The sequence below is a fragment of the Nelumbo nucifera genome, chromosome 3 (assembly GCF_055504915.1).
Source record: "Nelumbo nucifera cultivar China Antique chromosome 3, China Antique-T2T, whole genome shotgun sequence".
In the NCBI taxonomy this organism is placed as follows: domain Eukaryota; kingdom Viridiplantae; phylum Streptophyta; class Magnoliopsida; order Proteales; family Nelumbonaceae; genus Nelumbo; species Nelumbo nucifera.
Window position 1 is genome coordinate 105,707,225 of NC_142651.1, and position 27,527 is coordinate 105,734,751.

The 27,527-nt window shown below is 37.8% G+C and overlaps 1 protein-coding gene across 4 annotated transcripts; it reads left to right on the top strand.

Moving 5' to 3' along the window:
• On the top strand, positions 1–27,527 carry LOC104598836 (L10-interacting MYB domain-containing protein-like). Of its 4 annotated transcripts, XR_016083879.1 has the most exons (7): positions 1–518; positions 8,061–8,396; positions 8,487–8,994; positions 12,643–12,791; positions 23,925–24,032; positions 25,909–26,019; positions 27,284–27,527. XR_016083879.1 is itself a non-coding variant. In XM_088900634.1 (6 exons), exons 2-6 carry the CDS (start codon positions 8,064–8,066, stop codon positions 27,503–27,505), a joined length of 918 nt encoding a protein of 305 aa, XP_088756760.1. In that variant the 5' UTR covers positions 1–518; positions 8,061–8,063; the 3' UTR covers positions 27,506–27,527. The 4 variants fall into 4 exon arrangements, 3 of the variants coding, with proteins under 3 accessions (XP_088756760.1, XP_088756759.1, XP_088756757.1); XM_088900634.1 differs by lacking the exon at positions 8,487–8,994 and having other exon boundaries at positions 23,925–24,027; XM_088900633.1 differs by lacking the exons at positions 12,643–12,791; positions 23,925–24,032; positions 25,909–26,019; positions 27,284–27,527 and adding an exon at positions 7,341–7,389 and having other exon boundaries at positions 8,487–9,257.

The following is a 27,527-nucleotide window of genomic DNA, read 5'->3' on the forward strand; positions in this document are numbered from 1 at the left end:
ACAACTTTTATTCCAGTCGAAGACGGGGATTTATTTCAAAATCGGGGTCGGGGGACGAGGAATATGATCCCCGCCCGAACCCTCCCGGCTCCCCCTGGCTCCTTGCCATGGTTGAGCCCTAAACTAGTTATACTCGTTTTCAGCGTGGCTTCAAACCACAAAACACAACCCGCAGGACACAAAACCCATTTTCCTGTCTCCTCTCTCTCGTTCGAACTTCCCTTCCCTGTCTCTCTTTCATCCAAACCATAACCCCTCGACCGGTCATTGACCAGACCACCGGCGACCGGCGGTAGGTAGTTGTTCTTCCTCCTTTTCTTCTTCTTCTTCCCTCCAAATAGAGCTCTCAACCCTATTATTATTTATTTTGTTTTTGAGTGGTTCCGGAATCGGCGGTACCCTACCTACTTCCTCTCTAAAACAACCAGAGCTCCAAATTGGAAGGAACCTCCACCGTGAAACGACCGGAGCTCCAAATTGATACAAGGCAGCCCCAAATCGATCAAAGCCCCAAAAGAGTATCTCTCTGTCGCTTACTTTGTTAATTAATTAATGAGGGGATATTGTTAGTGTTTATCAGCTCCAAATCAATCAAATCCATCTAAAAAGTATTTCATTGTTGTGAATTTGGTTTCTTCTAAAGTCAGGTCTTTTAGCATGTATTCTTCATATATTAATTGTTCTTACAGTTAATTGGTCCTACACCCAATCAGCTCCACTTTTATACTAGGTCTTCCTAGTAGGACCATGAATGGTGAATACCAACCACTGTGTGGAGCAGATAGGGAGGTAGGTGCCAACCATAATGACTTTGTCACCCACCATAAAGACGGCCTAGTACAGAGCATTCTTGCTTCTATGAAAATTGGTATTATGTTTAAACACCAAGAGGACATCACTTAGATCTTGGATTTATTCGTAGAGGAACTGCATCTTACTACTAAGGTCCAGGATAACAATAGAATGGTGAATGGTCCAGCAAGAAACTTATCATGGGAACAAAATACAGAACATAGGGGTGATACCAGTTTGCTTGCAGCTGTAGCACTTTCATTGAACTTGGAGCTGTTACAAGTGCCAATTCCCAGCCTGTAGTTCCATTCACAGGATTAGGGGCAGCAGAAGGGACAGTTCTTACACCTCAAGGGCCTTCTCATATTCTATAGCCAATACCACCTTTGGAGCATCAGTTTTATCAATAACCTTACATGAGAAAAGGAAAAAAGAAAACAAGATACGGTGAGAAAGAGACAATTTTATCCCAAAGATTAAGGGTCTGTTTGGTTTGCAGCTAGGATCAGAATCGGAATTGGATTCCGATTGTTGCTATTTGGTTCAACTAGAAGCTGGAATCAGAATTGGCTTAACTTTTCAGTTTTGCCCCTATTCACAGTGGCAGCGGTCGAGAGGGGCTGATTCCAGGCTTTGTTCGGCTGTTGTCATAGTGGCAGTGGGAAGATTCCAGGCTTTGTTTTGCTGGGCAAAGATTTGGAAGAGGAGGAGAAAGACGAAAGGAGGGGTGGGGGGGAGAAGAGGATCTGCTAATACTGACCATTGGCAGTATTAGCGGCAGTGGTGGCGACAGAGGGGAGGAGGAAGAGGAAGAGAAAGAAGAGGGGAGCAAGAAGAGAGAAGAAGGGAGGAAGAAGAGCACAAAAAGGAAGATGAGGCAGAATAGAGGAGATATAGGAGAAGGATGCCCGGCTGGCCACTGGTCTTAGCATGCTAGAGATGGTGGTTGGCGGCGGCTAACTTGGATGGAGGAAGGCTTGTGAGACAATGAAGACTTAGAGTTGAGCAGGTCTTTGGATCAACCAAATGGTTGGAATCAGAATGGGTCATTTCGGTTCCGATTCCAAGCGCCTACTCCTGTGAACCAAATGGACCCTAATATCTTCCAAATGATGGAAAGAGGGAAAGAGATAGGGAGAAGAGAGGCAATAGGAATCATATCCAAGATTGAGGGGGGGGGGAGTATGATTAGGGTGGTGCATAAGCAAACATGTGAGAATTTGCTTAGCAGTCCTTTTCCCACTATTATATTTTAAACCAGTAGGCCTTAAAAAAGTTGTGGGGTCTACCAATAAAAGTTTTAAATGGATTATGATCATGGCACCTTTATTCGAGGAAAAATATAAAGTAGATAATGTCCTGAACTCCTGATTCCTGATTTTGAGCAAAATTGCCAAAATATCAACTTTGTAATGGAGAGAATTTCAGTTAGTAAAATGGAATCTATCATATTACTTCTTACAAAAGGGAAACTTATTCAGTTCCTCTCCCTCTTGGTCCACTCTCTTTTTATTTAAAATACTTTTAATTTATCTCTTTCCTTTTGTTTCATCCACTCTCCCCACTATTGATCATTCACCCCATTAAAAGCTCTTGTTTGGTCAATTCAAAACTCTCTCAATCTCTCCCTGTATAAATGTCACGAGTTTGGTGTATTATATCTTATCCAAAAGAGAGAGTTCTATACTCTCCCTTTAACAGAGTTCCAAAGTTTTGTCTCCCACTTACAACCCGTATTCATTTTTTCGTTCTAATTATGTCCCCACCTCTCTTTCCCTTTCTATGTCCTGTTTCTATTCTCATTCCCCCCACAACCTTTTATTTATTTTTTTTCAAACCCAGCTCTCTCCCCTATTCAACTCAAATTGTATGATGCCACAGGGTTGATAACTTGATATATAAGAAAATAATGACAAAACAAAACAAACCCAATTCTCTCCTGAATAATTGAATTGAATATGGTTAAATCCAAGATCACTTCTTTTTCATACCCTTATTTTGGGTCTAGATCATTACAAATAATCTGTATTCTAAGATCGATTGGGTTTGTTGATGTAGAACTGAATAAAAATTTAGGGTTGTCTTTGGTACCATTGCTGATATTTGAAGAAAAACACAAGTAGGTTGAGTATTTGATTGAACTCATAACATGTTGGGAACCTGCCTAACTCAGGGCTCTTCGAGGGGCCAACCTCCTGAATTCTTGTAAGGAGAGAGAGAGAGAGAGAGTTTAATGCTGAAAGAGTCATTCCCTTATTCCTTTTCTGCTCTACTACTTATAGTTTTACAATCTTGATTGTTACAGTTGTTACAAGTGGATGGCAGTTGTTACAAGTGGATGGTTAGTTGTGCTGATGTGGCCTCCTCTTGTAAAACTGATTAACTGCCTTCTGTTCCTCTTGTAAAACTGATTAATTGCCTTTTGTTGGTTTGTTCCAGCAGTCTTGACAATCCCCCCTTCCTTTAGAGTGACCTTGCCCTCAAGGTCTAATGTAGGAAAATTTGAGTCCATGTGCGTGAATATGGGCTGATCTGGATCTCCTCTTTGCTTTGTTAGTGTTGCAGGACTGATGGGCCTTGGGCCCTTGCATGTTTGCCCTTGTAGATGGACTGTAGAGTTTCTTGATGTGAAGTCCATGGTGAGACGGGCCCAGTCACAGACCACGGGTCCTAGCTGTCTTAACCATTGAATGCCTAGCATCACGTCTGCTCCACTGAGATGGAGAGGATATAGGTCCACCGCAAACTGATGACCCTGAATCTTTAGTGGTAGGCCCATGCAAATGCTATTGCAAGATAGGCTGTTATCGTTGGCCACATGAACCGTAAAGGCCGTTGTTGGTTGAACCGTAAGTCCCATTTTATCCACCAAGACTTGAGTTATGAAGTTAAGGGAGCTGCCACTGTCTATGAGGATTGACACTTGGCGTCCTAGAATCAGCCCTGCAACTCTCATTGTTTGAGGGGACGCAAGTCCCGTAAGGGCTTGTAAGGATATTTCAGGCGTGCCATTGGATTGTATTTCCCACCTTGGGTTAGATTCTCCGCAACCAGTGATGTCGTCTTCCTCTTCGGCATCTGTTTGGAGGAGAAACGCTTGCTGTTTCCTGCAGCGATGGCCCGACTCAAATTTCTCTTCGTAGTTGTAACAGAGACCTTTGTCTCTGCAGGCTTGCATCTCTGCCCAGGTCAGCCGTTTGAAAGGTACCAGTGGGCCTGGGCCCAATACTCCTTCCTCCTTGTCCGGTGCTGTCGTCCTTTCTTGCTCCCTTCTTGCTTCTGGACCCCATGGTCGCTGCACCTTTCTTGCTTGACTGAACTTGTCCTCATACAATCTTGCTAGTTCTGCCACATTGATGACCGAAGTGGACTGCATCGCTTTCATTTCCAGTCGCAATTCTTCTTTTAGGCCGTTGACGAAGCTTCCCACCAATGCCTTCTCTGTCCACCCTTGGACTCTCACGGCTAGCCTTTCGAACTCCATCTGGTATTCTTTTACTGATCCCACCTGCCGCAACTTTGCCAAATTTTCATCAAGATCTTCGAACCCAGATGATCCAAAACGGGCAGTCATGGCATTCGTGAAGTCTGCCCAGTTTGACGAGGGTGCCCCCTTCTGTACCATTGAAACCAGAGGATAACTTCCCCTTCAAGATGCGCAGAAGCCAGAGCTACCCTATCTTGCCCCGGTGTTTCATGGTAATCGAAATACCTTTCGGCTCTGAGAATCCATGGAGTTGGGTCGCCGCCTGAGAAGATGGGGAAGTCGATTTTGGCTATTCTTGTTGCCACCCCTGTTCTGCGGCTGTTTTCATTGCTGTGCTCTTCTTGGCTTTCTCTATCAGTGTTCGTTGCCCCCTGCTCCAGTCGAAGGAGGAGAGCAGTGAAGCCTTCCTTCATTTCTTTGAGATCTGAAGACATTCGATGGATCTCTACCTCCATCTGATCCATTCGGGTGTCTATTGACATGTTTCTTGTGTTGGTCATGTTGGCTCTGATACCAAATTGTTAGGATCCTGCCTAACTCAGGGCTCTTCGAGGGGCCAACCTCCTGAATTCTTGGAAGGAGAGAGAGAGAGAGAGAGTTTAATGCTGAAAGAATCATTCCCTTATTCCTTTTCTAATCCACTACTTATAGTTTTACAATCTTGATTGTTACAGTTGTTACAAGTGGATGGCAGTTGTTGTTACAAGTGGATGGTTAGTTGTGCTGATGTGGCTTCCTCTTGTAAAACTGATTAACTGCCTTCTGTTCCTCTTGTAAAACTGATTAACTGCCTTCTGTTGGTTTGTTCCAGCAGTCTTGACATAACATTAAGAGCTGTGCATTGGGCTATGATTTATAAAGAATTTAATGGTGTAACCCTTAATGACTTATTTAGAGGACAAATATCATAGCTGGTTTTCAAATTAGTAAACCCACCCAAAAGTCTGATGATTTGGTCTCCATCAACAACAGGGAGGCATTAGCTGAATTTTGATGGGTGTTGCTTCGGTAATCGAGGGATGTTTGGAGTGGGGGTAGTTGTTAGGGACCATCAAGGCAATAAAATCCTTAGTTTTTGGATCCAGCTGGTTTTGGGAACTTCCAAAGGGCAGAATTGATGGCTTTAATTCAAGGTTTACTGATGCAGGGCTTGAGAAATGTGGAAGTGGAGGGTGATTGCCAAACAGTTGTAGGTTGGATGAGATCTCAGAATCATATTCCATGGCAGTTCAGACCTATGTGAGATTAGCTCATTCTCTAGGTTCCAATTTGAACAACTCATTCAACTGAGTTCCTCGGAGTGAATACGTTAGCAGATTCTTTGGCAAGAGCTGGGGTTGGAAGAGACTCTATTGAATGGGGTTGCCCTGGACCAGGCTGTAACAGTTTTCTTTCTCTTTATTACTTTTAAGGCTTTTGTTGATGGATGCTGTTGTACTATTTGACCTGCTGCTCTTTTGTTTTGAGCAGTTGGTGGTTGTTTCTGATTAATAAATTGGTTTCTGTTATATACATGTGTGTTAGATAGGAAGGGTATGAAACTATGAGTCTGCCTGATCTCTGCCCCTCTGTGCAATAAAGAGGTTGAAACAACAGCTCATCTCTTCTTCTTCTTCTTCTTCTTCTGCACCTTCTCAACTAGAAAAAGGCAAGGCAGTGCTCCTTCAATGGCATTGCCCTGCCTTAGTTAAGGCACTACTAGCTGGTTGGCATGTTCCAAAAACAACAAAAAAGGAAAATGCTGCTGGGCTCCAAGTAGCAGTTTTCTGGGCCATTTGGCTTGAAAGAAACTAAAGGGTGTTGGAGCAAAAAGCAAGGCTGGAGGAGGTAGTAATCAGTTCTACAGAAATGCTACCATGTGTCGTATATGTGCCACTAAGGTTGTGTTTGGTACCATTGCCACTTATACTTGTAACGTTTTGTATTGGTCAATACCAATTTTTGAGAAATTGTCTTGTTAGATCACATCAGATAACCAATTTCACTAAAAAATTATAGGCATTGGCAGTTATAGTAGAAACATCAAATTTGATGTTTCCTGAAGAAGCAACAATGGTACAACCAAACATGGCCTAATTTTGTTACAATCGTATAGTGAAAATGCTGGAGAAATTTTGGATTTGCTTATTTCTCTTCTATAAATCTTCGATTCACATTCTTGTATGTTTATAAGTACCCATCAATCAAATGAATTCTCAACTCATCATCCAATTCTGATCCAATCCAATGTAGATACAACAATATGTTAACCAGAGCTGAGTATGTTGGATATCTAGGTAATGGAGTGTTTATTTTGACACCCATCCATCAAACAGTGTGGAAGCCAATTTGGAATGTTCCCTAGGGCTGCAATTGGTTGCAGTGCAATTTTATTTGCAATAATACAAATGTATGGGAGTACAAATGAAAGGAATGCAAGTTCTGGTTTAATTTTGTTTTGGGCTTTACTCTATTTCGCTTTAGGTCTTATTTGACTTCATTTGTATTGCAATCAAACAAAATAAGGTAAATTTTGAAATAAAAAAAAAGAATATGCATCAAATCATTTGTAGTACCATAGTTTTACATTAGTGCAAATAAATTTGCATTGCAACTAAACACAATGGCAATAGGACGAGGACCATACTCCCCATTGCTGATCACCTAGAGGTGTAAAATGGGCCGAGCCGCTCGTAGCCCATGCTGGCTTGTGGCCCGGCCCAAACACGGGCTGATATGTTATTTAGGTATTATTTGATTTCACTTAAAATAAGTATTTATTCAAATAAGTACTTAAAATAAGTGGTGAGACCACACAATAAGCGGAAAATAAGCACTTATTCATGTTTGGCAGATAAGTTGGGAATAAGTGCTTATTTCAAAAATAAGTACTTAAAAAATAAGCAACCTTTGGACTGCTTATTGAATAAGCGCTTATTTTTTTTAGTGACTAAGAAAACGATCGAGATGCGTCGTTTTCATTTTTTTTTTTTTGTTTCTCTTGCATCTACACAACCTATGTGTGTGTATTTTGGGATTTTTAACTCCTGAAACTAGATCCGGGCGTTTTTTTTTTGCGTAGATCTAGTTTTTGAATGGCAAATCAACTGGAAACTTGATCATGACGAGAGGTATGATTTCCTAATCGAACTACTTGGGTTGTTTTAGTGATATTATTATTTTTGCATATTCTAGCGAAAAAAACCCATAAACAGTTTTTTTTTTTTTTGGATTTTTAGGGATATTATTTGAATAATAATGCATTGTTAGATGCTTGTTTAGGTGTTCTTGTACAATATAATGATCTGTATGCATGATACAATTTTTTGTTGGATTTTGTGGAATGTTACTATGCAATTATTGATTTTTTGTTATTTTTTGCATATTTCAAACTTTTTTTTTTATTGTTTTGGAATTTTAATGTGAATAATTTGTGATACCTTAGGCTTTTTTTTTTTTAAATTTTCCTTGCATGATTTATCGAGTAATATGCATTAGCCAAATAGTCTTGTGATGTTCTTCCATATTTTTTTTGCTTCTTGCATAATGCACTAAGTATCATATTTTTTTTTTAATTTTTGGAATAATGTGCAATTTCTGATTTTTTATTGCTACTTATCGCTTAAAATAATTAATAATGTGTTGGCGTTAACAATCATGATTATTGTTATAATTATTGTTATTATTATCATTGTTATTTAATTAATATTATTATTGTTCTTTTTCTTCTTATTATTAACTTTCGTAGTAGTATCATTATTATTGTGTTCATGATTGAGACATACGAATTTAAAATTTGTAGGTTATGGCTAGTTGCCAAGGGAAAAATGGGGGAAGCTCCCGGGCTACTTGGACTCCTGAACTACACAAAGTTTGGGTGGATTTGTGTTTACAACAAGTCATGGCCGACCACAAGACCAAAACTACCATGGATAGGCAAGGATGGTCAACTATGATTCGGGAGTTCACCAGGATAACGGGGAAACATTATTCACAAAAACAAATGAAGAATCACTGGGATGCGGTAAAGAATGAATGGAAGATATTCCATAAATTGTCTACCTATACTGGTTCGGGTTGGGACCCAATAAACGAAACATTCACTGCCAGAGATGATTTCTGGGAAGATTATCTGAAGGTATGATGTATTTTGGCATTTTCATGAAATAAAAAAGTAGGTAAATTATTTTTAGGTAGAACCTTACATAATTATGTCCTTGTGTCATAGACATATCCTGATGCAGCACGGTTTAGGCACAAGGGTCTTCCCCATGCGACAAACTTGGACATCTTATTTAATGGCACGGTTGCCCATGGTGACGATAGTTGGGCACCAAATGTGGGTGTGCTGCCGGAGGTGGTTCCTTTAACTCAACGAGCTTGGAATGATGGCCAATTGGATGATGAATTTCTCAATAAGTCACACACACCAATGGATGCCTCCGAAACAATGCAAGATGTCGGAGAACCAGAACCAACCAGTACTCACTCGAGTAGGAACATTCCCAAGGACATAAGCAAGAGTAACACCTCTTCTAGGAAAAAGAAGACCACTGAGGCTGTACGAATTGGTAGAAGCTTGGAGAGAATTGCTTCTGCTATAACGACTGTTAGAGATATGAGAGAAAGTTCGAGGCTAGCCTCTATGGAACGGTGCTTGAAGCTGCTTAATGAAATCCCCGAAATGGAGGAGGGGAATCCATTGCACTTGTTTGCCACTCTCCAGTTTCTGAAGGGTGATTTTCGTGACTTATTTATTGCAGTTGGGACCCCGACCATCCGTTTGAAGCTGATTAAAGAGTTGTATGAGCGTTCTGAGAGAGAGTGATAGTTTCAACTATTAATCTATTTGATTGAGATAGAATGTTAAACTTTTGTTGCTTTATTTATTATTTTGCTTTGTGAACCTTATTTGTCTTTTTTTGTTGATTGTTTAAATTTTGAACCTATATTGTTGGACTTGATTTACCTTACATGTTAATGGTGTGCTGAATTTTCATTTGCTTTCTTTTTGTGTGGGTGTGTGTGTGTTTTAAACTGCAAGATAATGTAAGTGATGGATACTAATAAGGACACTGAAATGGAGAATGAGTTAGTATCGGATATGGAGACAGGATCCAAAATGAGTGTGTTATATGATAGGGTGATTGACATAGATGGGGAAATGGACATTGATGAGGTGATGGACTGTATTCTGGATGTTACATTTGTCATTTGAGCAAGTATTATTATGATACTCGGGTTCACAAGGAACCTAAACACACCATGGACTGGACTGGCGCGGTGTATGAGCTAGATAAAAAAAAGCGTATCTCATAGTAAAATATAACCATATATCTATACTATTATAGAGTGGATAGTTGCCTTAGTTTCGTGCAGGTTATAAAAGTTAAATTTGATTTTATAATGCCAACTTATATCTTCACCATTTACATGCGCCTGTGCCCTATACACTAGTGGAGATAAATGCCTTAATCTCCTTGTCAATCAAGAGCATAAAGGTAAAGAATTTTTGATTTTTAAAAATCATGCTGTTATTATCTACATTGACTGGATCAGAATTAGGTCCATTTCGGGTGATTAGTTGAAGATTCATTTGATTGATGGGTACTTTGGCTGCTCCTTGGAAGGCTATCCATGACAATCTTCCTGTGTTCCTCAACCATATCAGGTATGACTTGGCTTTAGGTCAGTTTGGACATTTTGGGAAGAAAGGAATCTAAGAATTTTTGAAGACATGGAAAGAAGTAAGGAAGCTGTGATAGAAGTAATAACTTTAAGGGTGGCTCATTGGGTGGAAACTTTAAAGCTCTTTGCAGATTTTACAGTTGATTTTTTCAACTTGTGGGGTTTAATTGCTCTTTCCTCCTCCAGCAGACAAAGAATTATAGAGACCAGATCACCCCCATGTGATGGGTAGAAGAAATTGAATTTTGATGGTAGCTGTATGGGCAATCCTGGGCCCTGGTCCATCCGGTATTGGTGGAGTTATTAGAGAAGAAATGGTAACATCCTAGCAATGTATTCAGGTCCTGTTTAGCAAGGTGGTGTGGTGAGATCAGAAGATACAGAAATAATGGCAGCAGTTTATGGGGTGGGAAGGCTAAAGAGATGGGGATTGAGAGACTAATCATTGAAGGTGATTCAAAAATAGTTGTGGGCTGTCTGAGAAAGGAGGAAGGGGTAATTTGGCAGCTAAGGAATGAGGTCAGGCGCTTCAAACAGTTATCTAAAGACATGCTCATCCAAATAAGATGGATTAGAAGATCTGCAAATAGCACGGCAGATGGCCTAGCTAAACAAGGAATTCAGAGACAATCCATGTTTTGGGCTCAATTGTAAATTTGGGATGGCTTTGGGTTTCAAAACCTCTTGTTGTATCTTTCTATTCTATTTTAATGAATTAACTTTCTTGTTGCTGTTCAAAAAAAAAAAAAATGAAGGTTCAATTTGGAAGGAGTACAAATACAAATATGTACAGTACAAATACATATAAAATAATACAAAATGTAAGGTTTTACACTACATATTTGCATTTGTACTCCTTCCAAACTGAGCTGAAAGTGTAAATGTGTTGAGTGCAAATTTTGGTTTACTTTTGCTTCAAAGTCTTATTGTGTGTTGTTTGCAATGAAGATGAAGTGAAATAGAACCTGAAGCAAAGTAAAAGTGGACCAGAATTTTGCATTTTTCTCATTTACACTCCCATGCAGTTGTGCCGATGCAAATCAAATTGCATCGCAAACAAATAGAGCCCTTAGGCTGTGTTTGGTTCGAAGGAAATGGTTTTAAGGAAAAAGGCTGTATAAGTTTCCCTACCTTTCCCAATAAGAATCCACAAGTTTAGCAGTTAGGGTTTGGGTTTTGCAGGCTACGACATTGCTGTGGGAAATGGAGCCAAAAAGGCCTGGTCTGGGTTCTGCAGGCTACAACATTGCTATGGGAAATGGAGCCTGAAAGGCCCGGTATTGATTCATAAAATTGAGGTCCAAGTCTGCTTGTACTTGAGCCAGCCCAATTCACCTGAAACCTAGCCTTCAACCTCACCGTCATTGGAACCCCAGAGTGCAGACCCCAGTCTCGACCTTTCAATTGCTGCCACCGATGTTGTCAAGATATTACAATTTATGATACGATTCACATTTTGAATCAAGAATCCCAAGGGTTTTGATTCGAATCTTATGCCTGAATCCTTTTTTGCAAAAATCTTACAATTTATATGATTCATTGTGATTCGAATAAATTCAATTAAGAATTACATTTTGTACTTCGTCATTTTTTTGTTTATATTTAGTTTTGTTAAGAAAAACTTGTTTAAAGCCCTTACTAGAAAATGATTAATTTGTGTTATTTAGGATTATCATTGAGTTTATTTTGCATCATATATAGGTTAAAGAGCCGTTGTCTGTGAATTTATTTGTCTTTCAAGTCAAATTTGATTATATCATTTTGGGCTTCTATTGTATATGTGGTAAACTCTATTATTTTAGGTACATATATGGCATATGTGGATTAAAAATAGGGGGAAATCATTTTCCTATATACATATATTTACTTAGCCTTTTAATATATCTATATTTAATTTTTTTGACTGGTTTGTAAAAATAGAAATAATCTTTTTTTATTGGAAACGGCAACTTCATTAAAATTAAAACTATGATAAGGTACATCTGTCAACTCTAAGAAGAAGTTGACCCAAGTTACATACTCATTACAGCACTGCCCAAAACACGTTCTCCTTTACAGTCCCTTGTTTTGCTAAGGTATCCGCTAGCCCGTTAGCTGACCTTCTTGTCCACTTAAAGCACACACCAATCTCCCTCGTTATATTCATTATTTCCCTTATCATCTGTCTATATTTCCATGCTCCCAAACAACCTGACTGCATCAACCCCATCAACAGTTTAGAGTCCCCTTCAATCTCCATTTGATCTAGTCCCAAATGTTTAGCATATCTTATGCCTTGAAGTAAAGCCATTACCTAAAAAAATAGAATATATACATATATGCACTATCAATTAGTATTGATGGAAGGTGAGGATGAATTTCCTCCCCTGTTTTCTTTCTTTTTTATATGCCCTATCAATTAGTATTGATTGAAAAAATTTCCGTGTTTATGTGCATCCTAGGCCAGCTATGGTGTTTGTATTCTTGATTATTAAGGAACATCTTTATTTTTCCTTGAGTTGTAATGATGAATGATGATTTACACTGAACTGTAATTTCTAAATTTGTCTTACAGAGTACTCGTTTGGATTTCTGATGTACCCAGGTCTTGATCCCTTGAGGAATCGAAGCAGACTTTGTGTTTTCAATTTACAGACAGTCAGACGCCAATTGAATGATGCTTACTGATGTTGAGTTTTGTTTGTTCTTGGATGCAGAAAAGAGTTGCTGTAGAGTGGCCATTTGTCATGGATAAACTATTGGAGTTTGGGAGGAAAGCTTGGTTCTATGTTAGGGCTCTTTTGGGATATGAGGAAAGAAGAATCAGATCCTACAGATATTGCAACTGCAAAGATGCCTTGAACAGGTTGGGGTTCTTCATGTTTCTCCCATTTCCCTATACTCGATTAGCTTTGTATTCTTGCATCCATTTTGGACATCAGTAGTTCTGCCATTTTTTTTGTTTATCATAATATATGACCTGTTGTCTCATTGATCAATATAAGTAATTCACTTGTTTTCATGGCTTATGCAAATATAACCTGCAAAATTCGAAATTTAGTGAAAATGCTTCTTCCGATACGGTTGACATGATTTGCATTTTGTATTATTTACAAAAGCATTGTTTGTTCTTTGCTAAGTTAATGATTAGGTTATAGATAGGGTATACGAGGGCATGGACAAACTGAGTGATTACAGGAATGGTTTGCGAATCTCAAATTAAAAATGCAGTAGCTACGTGATTGCAGGAATGAGGATTTTGGCATGTTAAGTGCTTTTGATCATTCCTAAATACAAGTTGATCAATTATTCAATCTTGATAGGCTTCAAATTGTTATAGTTCGGCAGAAACAAATAGGGCCATTTAACTGAGATCAAAATCTGACAAGTATGGAGGAATGGTTAAAGCTCTCAAAGGAATTCTACTGTGGTTTGATTTTTTCTGGTTGGAGTTAAAAGTGTTTTTGGTTTTTGTTGTTCATGTTGGTATTTTCTCTTAGTTTTGAACGTACACTTTATTTTCCAAGTCAAGCTTTGCTGGAGTTGATTCTAATGAAAAGAAGGTATGTAAACTGAAAAAATCTCTGTATGGGTTGAAACAATCCCCTAGAGCCTGGTTTAGTAGGTCCCATATGGCAGTTCAGCAGATCAATTTTAGGCAATGCCAGTATGATCATACCTTCTTTGTTAAGAGGGGTTAGGGGACGGTGTTGATAGTTTATGTGGATGACATTATCATCACAGGTGATTAGAAGGGTATCTTTGGAAGTGAAGGATCTAGGGCCTCTATGGTATTTCCTTGGAATTGAGGTTGCTTCTTCTTAGAAGGTTATCTTTGTTTCTCACAGGAAAGTACATCCTAGATCTCTTGTAGAACATAGGTAAGCTAGGTGCAAAACTTGTCAATACCCCTATTGGTGTGAATTACAAATTGGATGATTGCAATGGTGAACCTTTGAAGGATGTGAAGCAGTTTCAAAGATTGGTGGGAAAACTATTGTATCAATCAATGACACGTCTTGATATTGCCTTTGTTGTGGGGGTCTTGAACCAATTTATGCATTCCTCTAAAGTACCACACTTGGAAGTTGCAGAGAGGGCCCTCAGGTATTTGAAGAAGTTTCTAGGAACCAGGTTGTTGTTTAAAAAGCATGGTCACTTGAAAATAGAAGCATATTTAGATATAGACTGGGCAGGTGTTGTGGATGACAAAAAGTTGATTAGTGGATACTGCATGTCTGCACCATTGTAGGTGGAAACCTAGTGGCTTGGAGAAGTAAGAAGCAAAATGTAGTGGCAAGGTCGAGTGCTAAAGCAAAATATAGGGTTATGGCACATGGAGTTGCAGAAGTGCTTTGGATCAAGAATTCGTTGGGAGAGTTGTTTGATGTTGGCAATCTAATGTCTTTCTACTGTGGCAACAAAGCAGCTATAAATATTGCATCAAATCCTGTACTCCATGACACAACAAAACATATTGAGGTGGATAAACATTTTATAAGGGAAAATATTGAGAAGGGTGAGGTGTGCACTCCCTATGTTAGTTCAGGGGAACAACTTCTTGATGTACTTACCAAGGGGCTTCAGTGTTGGCGACATAATGAGCTATGTGACAAGTTGAGCATGATTGATCTATACAACACAACTTGAAAGCGGAGTGTTGTTAATTCTTGTTTCTTTCTTATCGTTAGTCTATGCCATAGGGGTATTTATGTAATTCCTTCTTTTCCTTTTACTGTGCTATTATTTATACCTACTAGTAAGTGTGCACGTTGTCACGGACCTAGACTCCTCTAGCGTCTCGTGCGGCACTTGAGCAGCAGTCCGTCGCTCCACAAGTCAACCTTCCCTACTTAGAGCACTCTCCTGACTCTTGAGACCAAGTAGCTTACCAACTCGTCCCTTACACTGAGGCACACACTTAGGCAACAAAGGCACAAAGCACACAAGGAAAGAGAGATGGAGAACTCAAGGAACTCTTTGTATTACTCAAGAGAGGGATACAACATGCCAAGCTTCTCTACACTCCCCCTCAAGTTGAGCATAGATGTCAATCATGCCAAGCTTCTCCAATGAAGTGTCTATCAACTTCAATATATTTAGTTTTGTCATGTTGCACTGGATTGTGAACAATGTTGATGGCAACCTGATTATCACAGTATAACATCATTGGCTTATCATGCTCAATACCCAGTTCCTCCATCAAGGATCTAACCCACAGTAGTTCAGAAACTCCATGAGCCATGGCTCTATATTCAGCTTCGGCTGAAGATTAGGCAACAATTGATTGTTTCTTGCTTCTCCAAGAGACAATATTTACCTGCCACCAAGCTACAGTACCCAGAGGTAGATCTTTTATCATCAATGTTTTCGGTCCAATCAGCATCTGTGTAAGCTTCAAGTTTCATATGGCCATGCTTAGCAAATGGAATTCCCTTTCCAGGGGAACCCTTCAAATAACACAAAATTCGCTCTGCTACTGCCATGTGAGTATCCCTGGGAGCATGCATGAACTGACTAATGCAACTAACAATATATGCAATGTTTGGCCGAGTCATGCACAGATAGAGAAGTTTTCCAAGTACTCTTTGGAAGACTCCTTTATCTTTCAACAATATTCCATTTGAAGCAGAGAGTTTATGACTCATATCAATAGGAGTAAAAACTAGCAACTGGTTTAGCACCCATCTTCCCTGTTTCAGAGAGCAAATCAAGTACATACTTTCTCTGAGAGATAAGTATCCCATCCTTGGACCTAGCAACTTCTATGCCAAGAAAGTATCTCAATTCCCCTAGATCTTTGATCTCAAACTCTGTATGAAGGAAAGATTTGAGATCATTAATCCCTGATACATCATTACCAGTCACAACAATATCATCAACATACACAATCAGGTAAACGGCCAAGGATCCTCTCTTCTTCACAAAGAGGGTATGATCAGACTGTGTCTGCACATAGCCAAAGCTAACAAGGGCAGCCCTAAACCTTTCAAACCATGCTACAGGGGACTGTTAAGTCCATAAAGAGATTTCTTCAGCCTGCAAACCTTCCCTTTTATATCTGTTTCATACATCCCTGGAGGAAGAGACATACAGGCCTCCTCATGTAACTCTCCATTCAGAAATGCATTCTTTACATCTAGCTGATAAAGTGCCCAGTCTGAGTGTGCAGCAAGAGATGGAAGAACTCTCACAGAGGTCATCTTGGCAATAGGAGCAAAGGTAGATAATCAATCCCATATGTCTGTGTATAACCTTTTGCAACTAACCTAGCCTTGTACTTTTCAATGGTGCCATCAACATGATATTTGATAGTAAAGACCCACTTACAGCCTACTAGATCCTTCCCTTCAGGAAAATCAACCACTTCTCAAGTGTCATTCTTGCAGGGCATCAATTTCTGTTCTCATAGCATCCCTTCATTCTGGAATAGTAAGAGCTTTTGACACAAACCTGGGAATTGGGTTAGAAGCAACAAATGAAAGGTAGGCAAAATATGAAGGAGAGAGCCAACTATAAGAAAGGTGTTTGGAAATGCAATGTGCAGTACACTTCATTTTTCCTTTCCTAATAGCAATAGGGATATCAAGGTCTGGGAAGGATGACTCCAAAGGGGCTGTATCAATACCTGTTGTCTCTTCTGTGATTGGAAGTGTAGGAGGCTCATGTGTTGTAGGGGAAACAATCTGCTCATTTCTGGTTCTTTGCCGTTGGTATAACCTGGGATTAAAAAGAGGACAAGGAGGTAAAGGAGGAGGGATAGGAACACTAGAATGAGAATGAAATGACTGATTCTCTCTTGACTCATTTGAAGGAGGAAGAGTTTCAACAAAAGACTCAACTGGGATAGGAAGGGGAAGAGCAAACAACTGTGACAAATTCTCCCTCTTTGGACAATGCCTCTCATGAGAAGAATCATATAAGGAAGAGAGCTCATCAAAGGTGACATCCATTGAGACATACCAAGTGCCAGTCTTCGGATCAAAACAACAGTAACCCTTTTGTGTGGGGAATAACCAAGGAAGATATACTTGTGGGCTTTTGGTTCAAATTTATGTCTCTGGACACTTGGGATATGTACATAACAAGTGCAGCCAAAGACATGAAGAGGAATAGGAAAAAGATCCTTGCCTGGATGAAGAAGACTGAAGGGAGACTTAAGCCCCAAAACCCTGGATGGCATACGGTTGATTAGGTAGGTTGCAGTAAGAAGAACATCACCCCAAAATTTTGTAGGGACATGTGAGGCAAATAGAATACTTCTTGCAACTTCAACAATATGCCGATTTTTTCTTTCAGCAACTCCATTCTGTTCTGGGGTCCTAACACAGGAGCTTTGGTGAATAACCCCCAAATCAATGAGATAGTAGATCAGGTTTTTCTCAAAATATTCATTTGCATTGTCGGATCTGAAAATTTTAATTCTGGTATCAAACTGGGTTAGGACAAATTCATGTAATTGCCTCACAAGTCTGGGGACTTCATAAAAAATATCCAAGTGAACCGAGAAAATTCATCAATGAACAAGATAAAATATTTGTAGCCACCCATAAAAGGTAAGTGGTAAGGCCCCACATATTAGAGTGCACAATATGAAAAGGAGAAGAAGATCCTTTATTACTCAAAGGATAAGTGCTTCTACAATGTTTTGACAATTCACACGACTCACAATAAAGACTGGACAGACTAATTCCCTTAAACAGTTCTGGGAATAAATGATTCAATGCAGAAAAAGAAAGATGATCCAAACGAAAATGACATAACATGACTCGACTGATAGACTTTGTAGATGTAGACCCAAAAGCAACTTTTCCAGGTTGTTCATGGCTCTGTCCAGGAGTGTCTAGCAGATATATTCCATTCGCCTCATGGCCATTCCCAATCACTTTTTGAGACTCCAGATCCTGAAAAACACAGTAGGAAGGAAAGAAGGTTACATAGCAGTTCATTGACTTAGTTAGGCTACTTACAAATAACAAATTTGTATTTAGCTTGGGTACATGAAGAGCAGAAGGAAGTACCAAGGAATCTGCAACCTTGGTGGTTCCCTTGCTGGAGATAGGAGCAAGAGAGCCATTGGCTAGGGTGATTTTGTCATGGCCAAGAAGTAAATCATAAGAAACAAACAAAGTGGAAAGGTTGGTCATATGATCAGAAGCACCAGAATCAATAATCCAAGGGATCCTACAATTATTTGAAATAGTTGCATGATTGGCAGAAGCCCGTATACCTGAATGAGCAAATGTAGAAGATGTTGAATTTCCTGGATTGTTGGAAGAAGAGGCCACACCCTCTAGGTGACTGATCATCCTCCCAGCCTTCATAGCTGCTAACTGCTCACTAGCAGTCATCTCTTCAGTTTGGTATCTATCATTATCTGGACCAACAGCAATATTGGCAGTCCCTACCTTCATATTATCAAACTTCTTTTGAAATCGAAGAGGAAGAAGCTCAGGGTGCAATTTCCAATACTTGTCTTTAGTGTGTTTTGGCTTCTTACAGTACTCACAAATAATTTCTTTCTTCCTTGAGCTACTTGGAGTCCCTGCAACTCCCTTGGGTTTCACTCACATATTAGCAAAGTGATCATTTAGACCAGCCCCTTGGACCTAGACAAGTCTCCTGCTTTCTTCACTACTTACCAAGGCATAGGCTTGAGACAATGAAACACTATCCTTGAATAAAATATTTTGCTTTGTGATGTCATACTCTGGATTCAGCCCTGTCAAAAACTCAAACACCCTGTTTCTCTCAACAAGTTTTCTATAGGCCTCAGCATCATTAGTGGTGTCCCAGGCTACAGCTTCTATCAAATCAATTTCTTGCCATAAAGACTTTAGTATTGAGAAATACACAGCCAATGGTTTATCCCCCTGTCTCAAATTCTTCACATCACTTCTCAACTTGTAAACCCTGGCCACATTTAATTTCTGTGAATAGGTTTCAACAACACTATCCCAAATTTCCTTTACTGAATTCATCCACAAATAGTATTGACTAATCTGCGGTTGCATTGAGTTTACAAGCCATCCAATAATAGTATAATTTTCTTGCATCCATTTTTCATATGATGAATCATCTTCCAAAGGAGCCTTCTTGCTCCCGGAGATAAAACCCCATTTGCCTCTACTGCAGATATGAATTTTTATTGATTGTGACCAAGCCAAATAATTAGTTCCATCCAGCTTGACTATGGTCACAGCCAATAGAGAGCCTACAGAGGCTCCCGGAACCTGTTCGGATTCAGCAACATGCTTGTTTTCAACTTCTGAAGGTTTCATCTTCTTAAATACTTTGAAAATAACTTCTAACAACTTCGAATAACAACAAATGAAGACAGAACAAAAACTGTGTTGTGAGCCAACCTCTATGCATCCATACAAGCTACCTGCGTCACACCCGGAAGTCGGGAGAAACAGAGAAATCTTAGCCGCTCCTTGTAGACTTCACAGAACACCAATCTACTTGATTCAATCTTCAAGATGAAGGATGAGAAGACCTTCAGTCACTGAGCACCCAGGTCAAACTCTCCGTGGGGCCTGCAATCAGATTTCTCCAGAAAATTAGGGTTTTGGGCAAGTCACTTGAATCTGTCAGGAGGACAACAGAACCAGTCCCCTTCTCTCTAGAAACCACTAACAACTGGGCTGAAATAGGTTTCTTTAACTATTCATATGATTCAATTATCCATACACTATGTATGGAAAAAAAGAGGTGAAAAGAGGGAAAAGTCGAGCCTGCTCTGATACCAAGAAGAAAAACAGCCTTTTGAAAAGAAAGGACTGTTTAAAAAGTTATAGAAAATCAAAAGAAAGTAATAGAAATCAGGTTTCAAGAAGAGAGAAGAAGGTGGCGACAACTAGGGTTCAGAGAGAGATTTTCGAACATAACCTCTCTTACACCCCTAATTCCATTTCATCAAGTTAAACTTTAATAATTTACAGAGAGGCCTCTAGTTAGGCAGAAAATTAAAAAACATAACACAAGAAAGAATAAAGCCCAGATTAAGGCCCATTACAGCAAATAACATAAAAAATAAAGAAGGATAAACAACCTATGGGCCATTCGGCCCATCTTCTCTACACTCTTGAAGTGTCTTGGGGCTTCTGAAAGCTTATAGAGTGTTCTTGAAACCTCTTCAATCAACCCTCTTTCCAGTAGGGTCGAGTCAATCTTGTCACCTTATGACAACGTGTTTTGCACGTGGCGATTCTAGATAATGATAATTATAGTAACAATCTATCCAATTCTATAAACTTTATGTATTTTATATTTTTATATTTTTTCTTTTTTATTATTAATTAGATGTTGATTGCAAAATTAAAATCTGATTACATAAACACCTCATCAAAATATGTGGTAGTTAGATCAAATTGTGAAGTTTCAAGTATCATTGACATGCCTACTTGCTTGGCTAAACTCTTCTTTTTGTAGTGTTTTATCTTTTTGTTGCATCTTTTTTCTTTTGTTCATTTGTCAAAAAAAAAAATGTAAGATTTAAATAGAGGAAATGAGGCAAAAAGTAGTAGTTCAATTTATAGTTTAAACCTTACAATTAAATCGAGACTAAATTCAAAAGTGAGTATTTTAGTTACTGTTTTAAAAATCGGAGCAGACTGAATGGTCGAACCATTTTGGCCGGGAACCTGTTAAGTCACCAGTTCCGTTTTGGCCCTGAACCGCTATTTTACAAAAAGTTGTTGAAATGGTTAGAGAACCGTTAACTCGGACGGTTTAACTGTTAAAATGTTCGACCTAGTTAATGGTTCTCGTGTTGCTTTCAAACTAATTCCAATTTTTTTATTTATTTTAAAATAGAATTTAGAAAATAAAATAATTGAAAAAAAAATTTTCATAACTCATAATCTTGTTTAATTATTCTTGATGGCCGAAATTAGTTAGGGTTTTTAGTTTTTCTGTTTTGATTTTGAGTTTTCTCATTTATATGATTCATTTTAAGTTGTAATAGTAAAAAAAAAGTTGCAACTCCAATGAAGAAATCAAACCATCGATGCAAGAGATGAGAGATTAAATACTGGTCTTATATTAAAATCCGAGATACACCAAATCATCGTTGAAGCAAATGATCTGGGATTTGAGAGAGATTTAGATAGATGTAAGAAGAGGGCAAACGATGTTGTAGTAGCAGTGATGATGAACATGTAGATAGCCACCGACGTCTTCTTCTTCTTCTCAAAGCAAAACGGTTATGCAACAATGATCGGTGAACATGATGAAAACAACCTCCGACGACGCTTCCTCCTCCTTCTTCTTCTTCTTCTTCTTCTTCTTCTTCTTCTTCTTTTAACTTCTCAGCTTTAACCAGTCGCTTCCTTAGAGTCTTACACTCCCCTCTCAGAATAATGTATATATATATATATATATATATATATATATGGTGGACTTTAACCTAATCCTAATCTAACGGTCAAAATAAAAAGTTATATTATATTTTACATTTTACCGATTTGACCCTCTCAAACTGAACGGTTGAACCCTTGACCCAAAAATCAAAAGCCAAAGCGGTTCCGTTTTTGGGTCGGTTTTTAAAACCCTGATTTTAGTAAAAAAAAAGTTCAATAATCCTATTCATATTTTTAATAATAGTGTAAATATAGAATTATAGATGTGTTCAATTTTTTTTGTATTTTTGTGTGTAAAAATAATTCTGATATGTCACACTTATTTTTGTTTAATATGATAAATACATGATATTATACATGTGCCTAAATGCTTATTTTTGCAAAATTTATGTATTTTTTTTTCATTTTCATTGTGAATAAAAATAATTCTTGTTTATTACACTTATTTTTCTAATTTGATTAATAAAAATATCACAAATGTGCCTAATTTTTTCTACATTTTTTTGTAAATTTATATATTTATTTCTATTTTAAAAATTTTATTACCTAACTATGACTTCATATGTTGATCAATTTGATTTGGATGGTTGCTTAGCCACCACTTGGATAAAGAATATTTTGTTTTTTTTTTTTTTGATAGATAATAAAGAATGGTTTTGTTTTTGAGTCAGTTTTAAAATATATAAGTTTATATTGTTAAAAATATTGACATAAATCTAATCAGTGAATTTATTAGTGAAAAATAACTTTAAAATATAAGATTTAATAAGAGAAAATGGCATTTAATACCTTAAGTATAAGACTTAATGAGAGAGGATTAAATGAGGTAGAAGGTAATAATTGAAGTTACATTTTCAACCCTTACAATTAGAGATGGATTAAATACACAAACATGGCCATTATAGAAGCCATTAAAGTTGGCATTAAGACTATAATAAATAACTTTTATACCATCTCTCAAACAATGAAATTGAGGGTAATTTTTGTCCAAAAAAAGTTTCACACAACATTTACAATTTTATATATAGTATAGATAAATAATAAGAGGGGTGTCGCCAGCCCAAGTTTTTACAGATTTAGAATGAAAACATGTGTCATTTGGGGTAGCAACAACATGACACATTGATTGAATAATTTGATTTTTCATTTGATTAATAGCATGCCTGTGTTTTATTAGAGGGTTGCAAGTAAGTGTTGTGGCCATGTGAACACATTGAAACCAAATCATCCAGACAGTATTCACTGGGTGATTTGACTTTTCATTTTGTTGATAGCATGTTGTGTTTTATTGGAGGGCCAAAAGAAAGAATTCTGACCATGCAAACTTATTGCTCCACATGCTATCTTTGTATTTCTTGATTGTCAAAGTAAGGCAATGGACCCTAGAGGCTTAGTTTTCCAGGAATCAAGGCAAGGCTAGGTGGTGCTTTTTCTTTTTAACAAAACCCATCTTTCACTATTAATTGTTTCCTAGTCGACTAGGTGATTTTTTTTTTATAGATAATAAAGATTTTATTAAAAAGATCACAAAGGATACATATTACAAGATCCCACTTAGAAGTGCGAGGTGCCGCCTCTAAACTGTATGAACAAGCTTACAATTGAGCCCAAAAAATCTGATTCCTATGTACCCCTTGTTTAGCTAAAGAATCTGCCAATCCATTTGCTGATCTTCTTTCCAATAAAAATGATTAATCATAGGGTAATTCCTTAGGTTCCATTGTAAACAGCAACTATCCTTCGCTATTACTTGTCTATAATTTTTGTAAAAAGTGTATGAGTCTCATTTGAAGCATAGAAAAGCAACATATTTATGAAAAAATTGGAAGGGTTGAGCCTCTATTTTTGTCCTAGGAAAAGAAAAGAAAAGAAAGGGTGAAAGAAAAATAACAAAAAGAAACTAGTATTGAATCATCATCAATGACAATGATGAAAATAATCGATATATGTTGAGTTCTTCCATGTTTATCAGTTGAAGTTTTGAACTCTTCGAGGGTTTAAGGTAGTTTACATGTAGATTGAACTCTAACAGATTAGAAAAATAATAAAAAAACTAGTATTGTAACTTAAACTGAATAATTTAGTTTAGTAATGTCTATTTAATTATTATAATCTCAAAAAGTTGAATATAAATGTATCCAAGAGCACCATGTAAAAAATATCTAGGTGATTAAGTGAGGCAACCGACCATGAGTGCCTTGCCACCTAGACATCACTAGACCTGTTCATAGGTTGGGCTTGGGTTGAGCTTTTGCCAAATTTTGAGTGGGCCTTACCTGAGCCTAAAGCAATGCAAAATGTTCATGGGCCGAGCCCAAAGCCCAGCCTGTGAATAGGTCTAGGCATCACCTTGACAACTATGGGCCACAGCCAGTTCCTAAAAATTACTTCATCTTTTCAGGAACTAGCCCGACCTATGACCTCTTGAGTTTTGAAATTACTTCTCACAGGACCATTGATGAGTATAGAAAATCTTGGAATAGTGGTGTAAACCCTCATTCAGTTCCTCTATTTCTGCCCTAACTGCATTCTACCGCCATCATATATAGTCCAAAAAAACCCAATTAACATGATCATACATTTTTTTCTAAATCAATCATGCACATAAGCCCTTTCTTTTTTTATTTCTTTTGAAGGGGCTACACGATGGGGGGTAGCCCATCCCCCCCAACCCAGGTGCAGGCAGGATTCGATCCCAAGTCTCCACTACGACCAGCAGGAGACCTTACCAACCAGCTGGTAAGGTATATCGTAACTTTATACATCTTTTAACTTTATCTTATGTTCTTCCTTGTAGCATCTTTTAACTTTATACATCTAAATTTTATGAAGGTATATCGTAATGTCAGTTCAGCTACTCAATTTTATCCAGTCTCAAAGAAGTTTTTCCTGTTATGATCTTATTTTTCTTTTTGGTTTGATTACACTTATTGAAATAGAATTTTGAACAAGAGTGAACGGATACAAATATCAAGTTCTCTAGGTAAGTGAAGGGCAAAACTGAACTAGCTTCACTACAACTAGGATACAACTGGTACTCATGAAGCTTCAACAATAAAGTCAAAGTGCAACACCTATCTTCGGATGTCATTGACCCCTGATGTAGCTCAACCCTTACTTTAGTTAAATGACCATCCAATGAATTGGATGATCTCTAGATGCACTTAAACAAGGTATTCACTCTAGAAGCCAAGGATCTAAGCCTCTAAGATGTAACATTGTGATAGCCAGGGGTTCCTTCTTTTAATTGGCAATGGCCAAGGGGTTCTTACCACCTTAGATAGGCCTACAATCAATCTCAGGCTTAGAAGTAGATTCATTTCATAGGCGATGGATTTTTTTAATAAAAACCATAAATCCTAGGGCAATTTCCTAGGTTTCATAGCAAGCAATAACCATCTTTCTCTGGTTATTCATGAAAACCAACAAATTCCTGAAAAAAAATAGAGGGACATAGAAAACCAACAAATTCATGAAAAAAATTAGAAAGAAAAGAAATTTCAGAAAATAGAGGGACCGAGCCCCTAATTTTTCCTTGGGAAAGAAGAAAAAAAAGGACGAAGTGTTGATTGAACAAAATTTTGAGTTCTTCCTTGCTTATCATTTCGGGTTTTTAAGTAATAAGAAAATAACAAAAAGCAACTAGTATTTTAACTCAGAAACCAAATAATTTAGTTTAATAATGTCGGTATTATTATTATAATCTCGAAAAAACAAGAATTTAAAAGTATCAGAGAGCACCATGTACAAAATACCTTGGCAATTAAATGACACGATCCTCCATTGGTGCCTTGTTGCCTAAGCATCTCCTTGACAACTATGATTTACTTGATGATCTAATAAAATAGCTTGCTTAGATTAAAACTAAATCATTTTAGTTGTGCAAGTGTTGATTCCTTTGGATGTCGTACATAATATTTGCCATAGTTGCATACTCTACCTGTCCACTGAGTGATACTACTTCCTAAATATCTGTTCTTTCTTTTCTTATTGGAGAAGGTAATTGATTTAGTTCATAAATGAGAAGATAAGAGGCTGCTTATGAGAGTATTGAGCTTTACTAAATTATACTTAAGTTGATGAAAGAACTGTAACAATATATACCTTTCATGCATATGTTGAGAACTGTTATAGTTTGCAACTTTTTTTTATCAGTAATGCATCTTTTTATTAGTCTTTAAAAGAGTTAAGTTTACAACCGTTGAAGCACAATTATAGTCTTTCTCTAAAATCCCAACTTGTATAAAATTCTGCATAACAGTTTTTTGAGTGATTGCATTTCAGTTCTCACCACTGTAAGGAAAAATAAGATAAATGCATAAGCCTACTAACTTTATTTTTTATTTTTTCAAAACGAAACTTTCATTCCTGATCAAAACGAGTTTATACAGGATGGCTCTGAGCTACCATCATATTGTAGATGTATATTATATTTACAAGCATTGTAAGCTAAATTATGAGCTATTTGGTTCATATCCCTGCTTATATGCTAAATACATATATCTAAAAGGTCCATGTCCCTGCTTATAAGCCTAGCTAACTTGTGTTACTGATGTCAAGTATAACTCATTCCGCTTTCCATTCACAGTGTCCATTTTGTCTTTTCCTTTTCTTGGCCAGGCACAAGAAAGGAAGGAAGCCTTGAAAAGGATCCCAGAACAGGCTATTTTAGCTGAGGTTCGCCATATGGTTGAGGAAATGCAGGCATTAAACCGGAAACTGGAAGAAACAGTAAGTAATACTTGCATGAGCAGGGGATAAATTTGTCTGAAGAAGAAACTGAAATTTGTAATGCTGATGCATTCACTTTTCTAGCACCATACTTGTTTTGCCCTTGTTGCATTAACTTCTCAACTACATGAATGCATGTCTGGCATTCATGTAGCCTTGAGGTTTCTTTCATGGAAAAAGTAACTCGAACAAATTCCAACACTAAAAGTTGGCTCAGAAGCCAGACCTTTTTGTGTTGTGGATTCTCTCTCTCAGCTGCTGAACACACAACACATTGCCGAGAAACCATCTCCATGCTTCTTCCGTATAGACTATCCCTTGTTAAGCACTTCCTTACAACAACTGCCCACACTAAAAGTACCACCTTTTGAGCGATATTGGGTACCCAGACTTTTGTAATTTCACCTCAATAGTGTTACAACTTCTTGGCTCTCCCAATATAGTTTAGTTTTGAATCAGTTAGCAAATTGCACCAGTCATTTGTTCAATTCAATTCAACTCAACAAAGGTTTATCCTAACTATACAGGTTGGCTACACAAATTCTGGTTCACCATCCTGCACTATTGAGTTCATCAGTCACTATCAAACCAAGATGTTGACTGTACATCCAAGAATTGGAATCTAGATGTTGCTTCATTGCTTGCTATGAAATTTAATCATTTAGCTCAAATAAATTGGTTAAAGGGTCATTTCTTTTCTTCCCTAATATCTTCAGAAGCCAATCCATTTTGGTTGAGTAGCCTTGAGGTTTCTTTCTTTTGTTGTTTTATTTTTTTGATCAGCAACCTAAACATTTTATTAGGCCTAAAATGTGGGTAAATAAACAGTACAAATGTAAAAATTCTTTAGTGAAGATTATTCCACACATGGACTGTTACATAAAGAACTGGTCAAATTGTCAACCAAACTGCTTGCCAATTGCCTTATCCATGTGAATGAGACGTTCACCCTGGATGCAAGAGCTGTAGCTTTTCTAATGAAGTGCTGCCTACAAGGTCGCTCCTCACTATTCATCTAGCCAATAACCACTTGAGTATTTTCTTCCACTTCAATCAGCAAATTTCTACTTGCAAGAATGCAATGTGCAAATGTTGTGTAAAATACTCGTTAGAATTTGTTGGCTGGCCCTTCTTTTTCTTGGAGTTCTCTTTTGGCTTGTTGTGAAGCCATTTTGATACTCAAGTTTCAGCATTGTATAGTGAGGATGACTGGGGTTCTAATGCAATTTTGATTGCTTAATGGAGACTCGATATTTCTCTGCAGGTGGCTGCCATTGAAGAACACTTCAAGCCGATTGGTAAGCAGGCTGAGATAATAATGAATATGCAACTTGGAGAGGAAAAGAAAATGAGGGAGATGATGAAAGGGATGCATGATCAAGCTTTATTTCAGAAAGCTGAGGCAGAGAAAATGGTAAAAGCATGTAGTGTAGACCCAAAGCAACATAAACAGGTTGCAGTGTACTCTCCCTCCAGGCAAGCTTAAATGAGATGAGATTGGTCAAAAA

Coding starts and splice junctions, on each gene's coding strand:
- LOC104598836 (XM_088900633.1), top strand. CDS start 8,064: ATGGCTAGTTGCCAAGGGAAAAATGGGGGAAGCTCCCGGGCTACTTGG. Junction 8,397..8,486: donor TCTGGGAAGATTATCTGAAG/GTATGATGTATT, acceptor CTTGTGTCATAG/ACATATCCTGATGCAGCACG.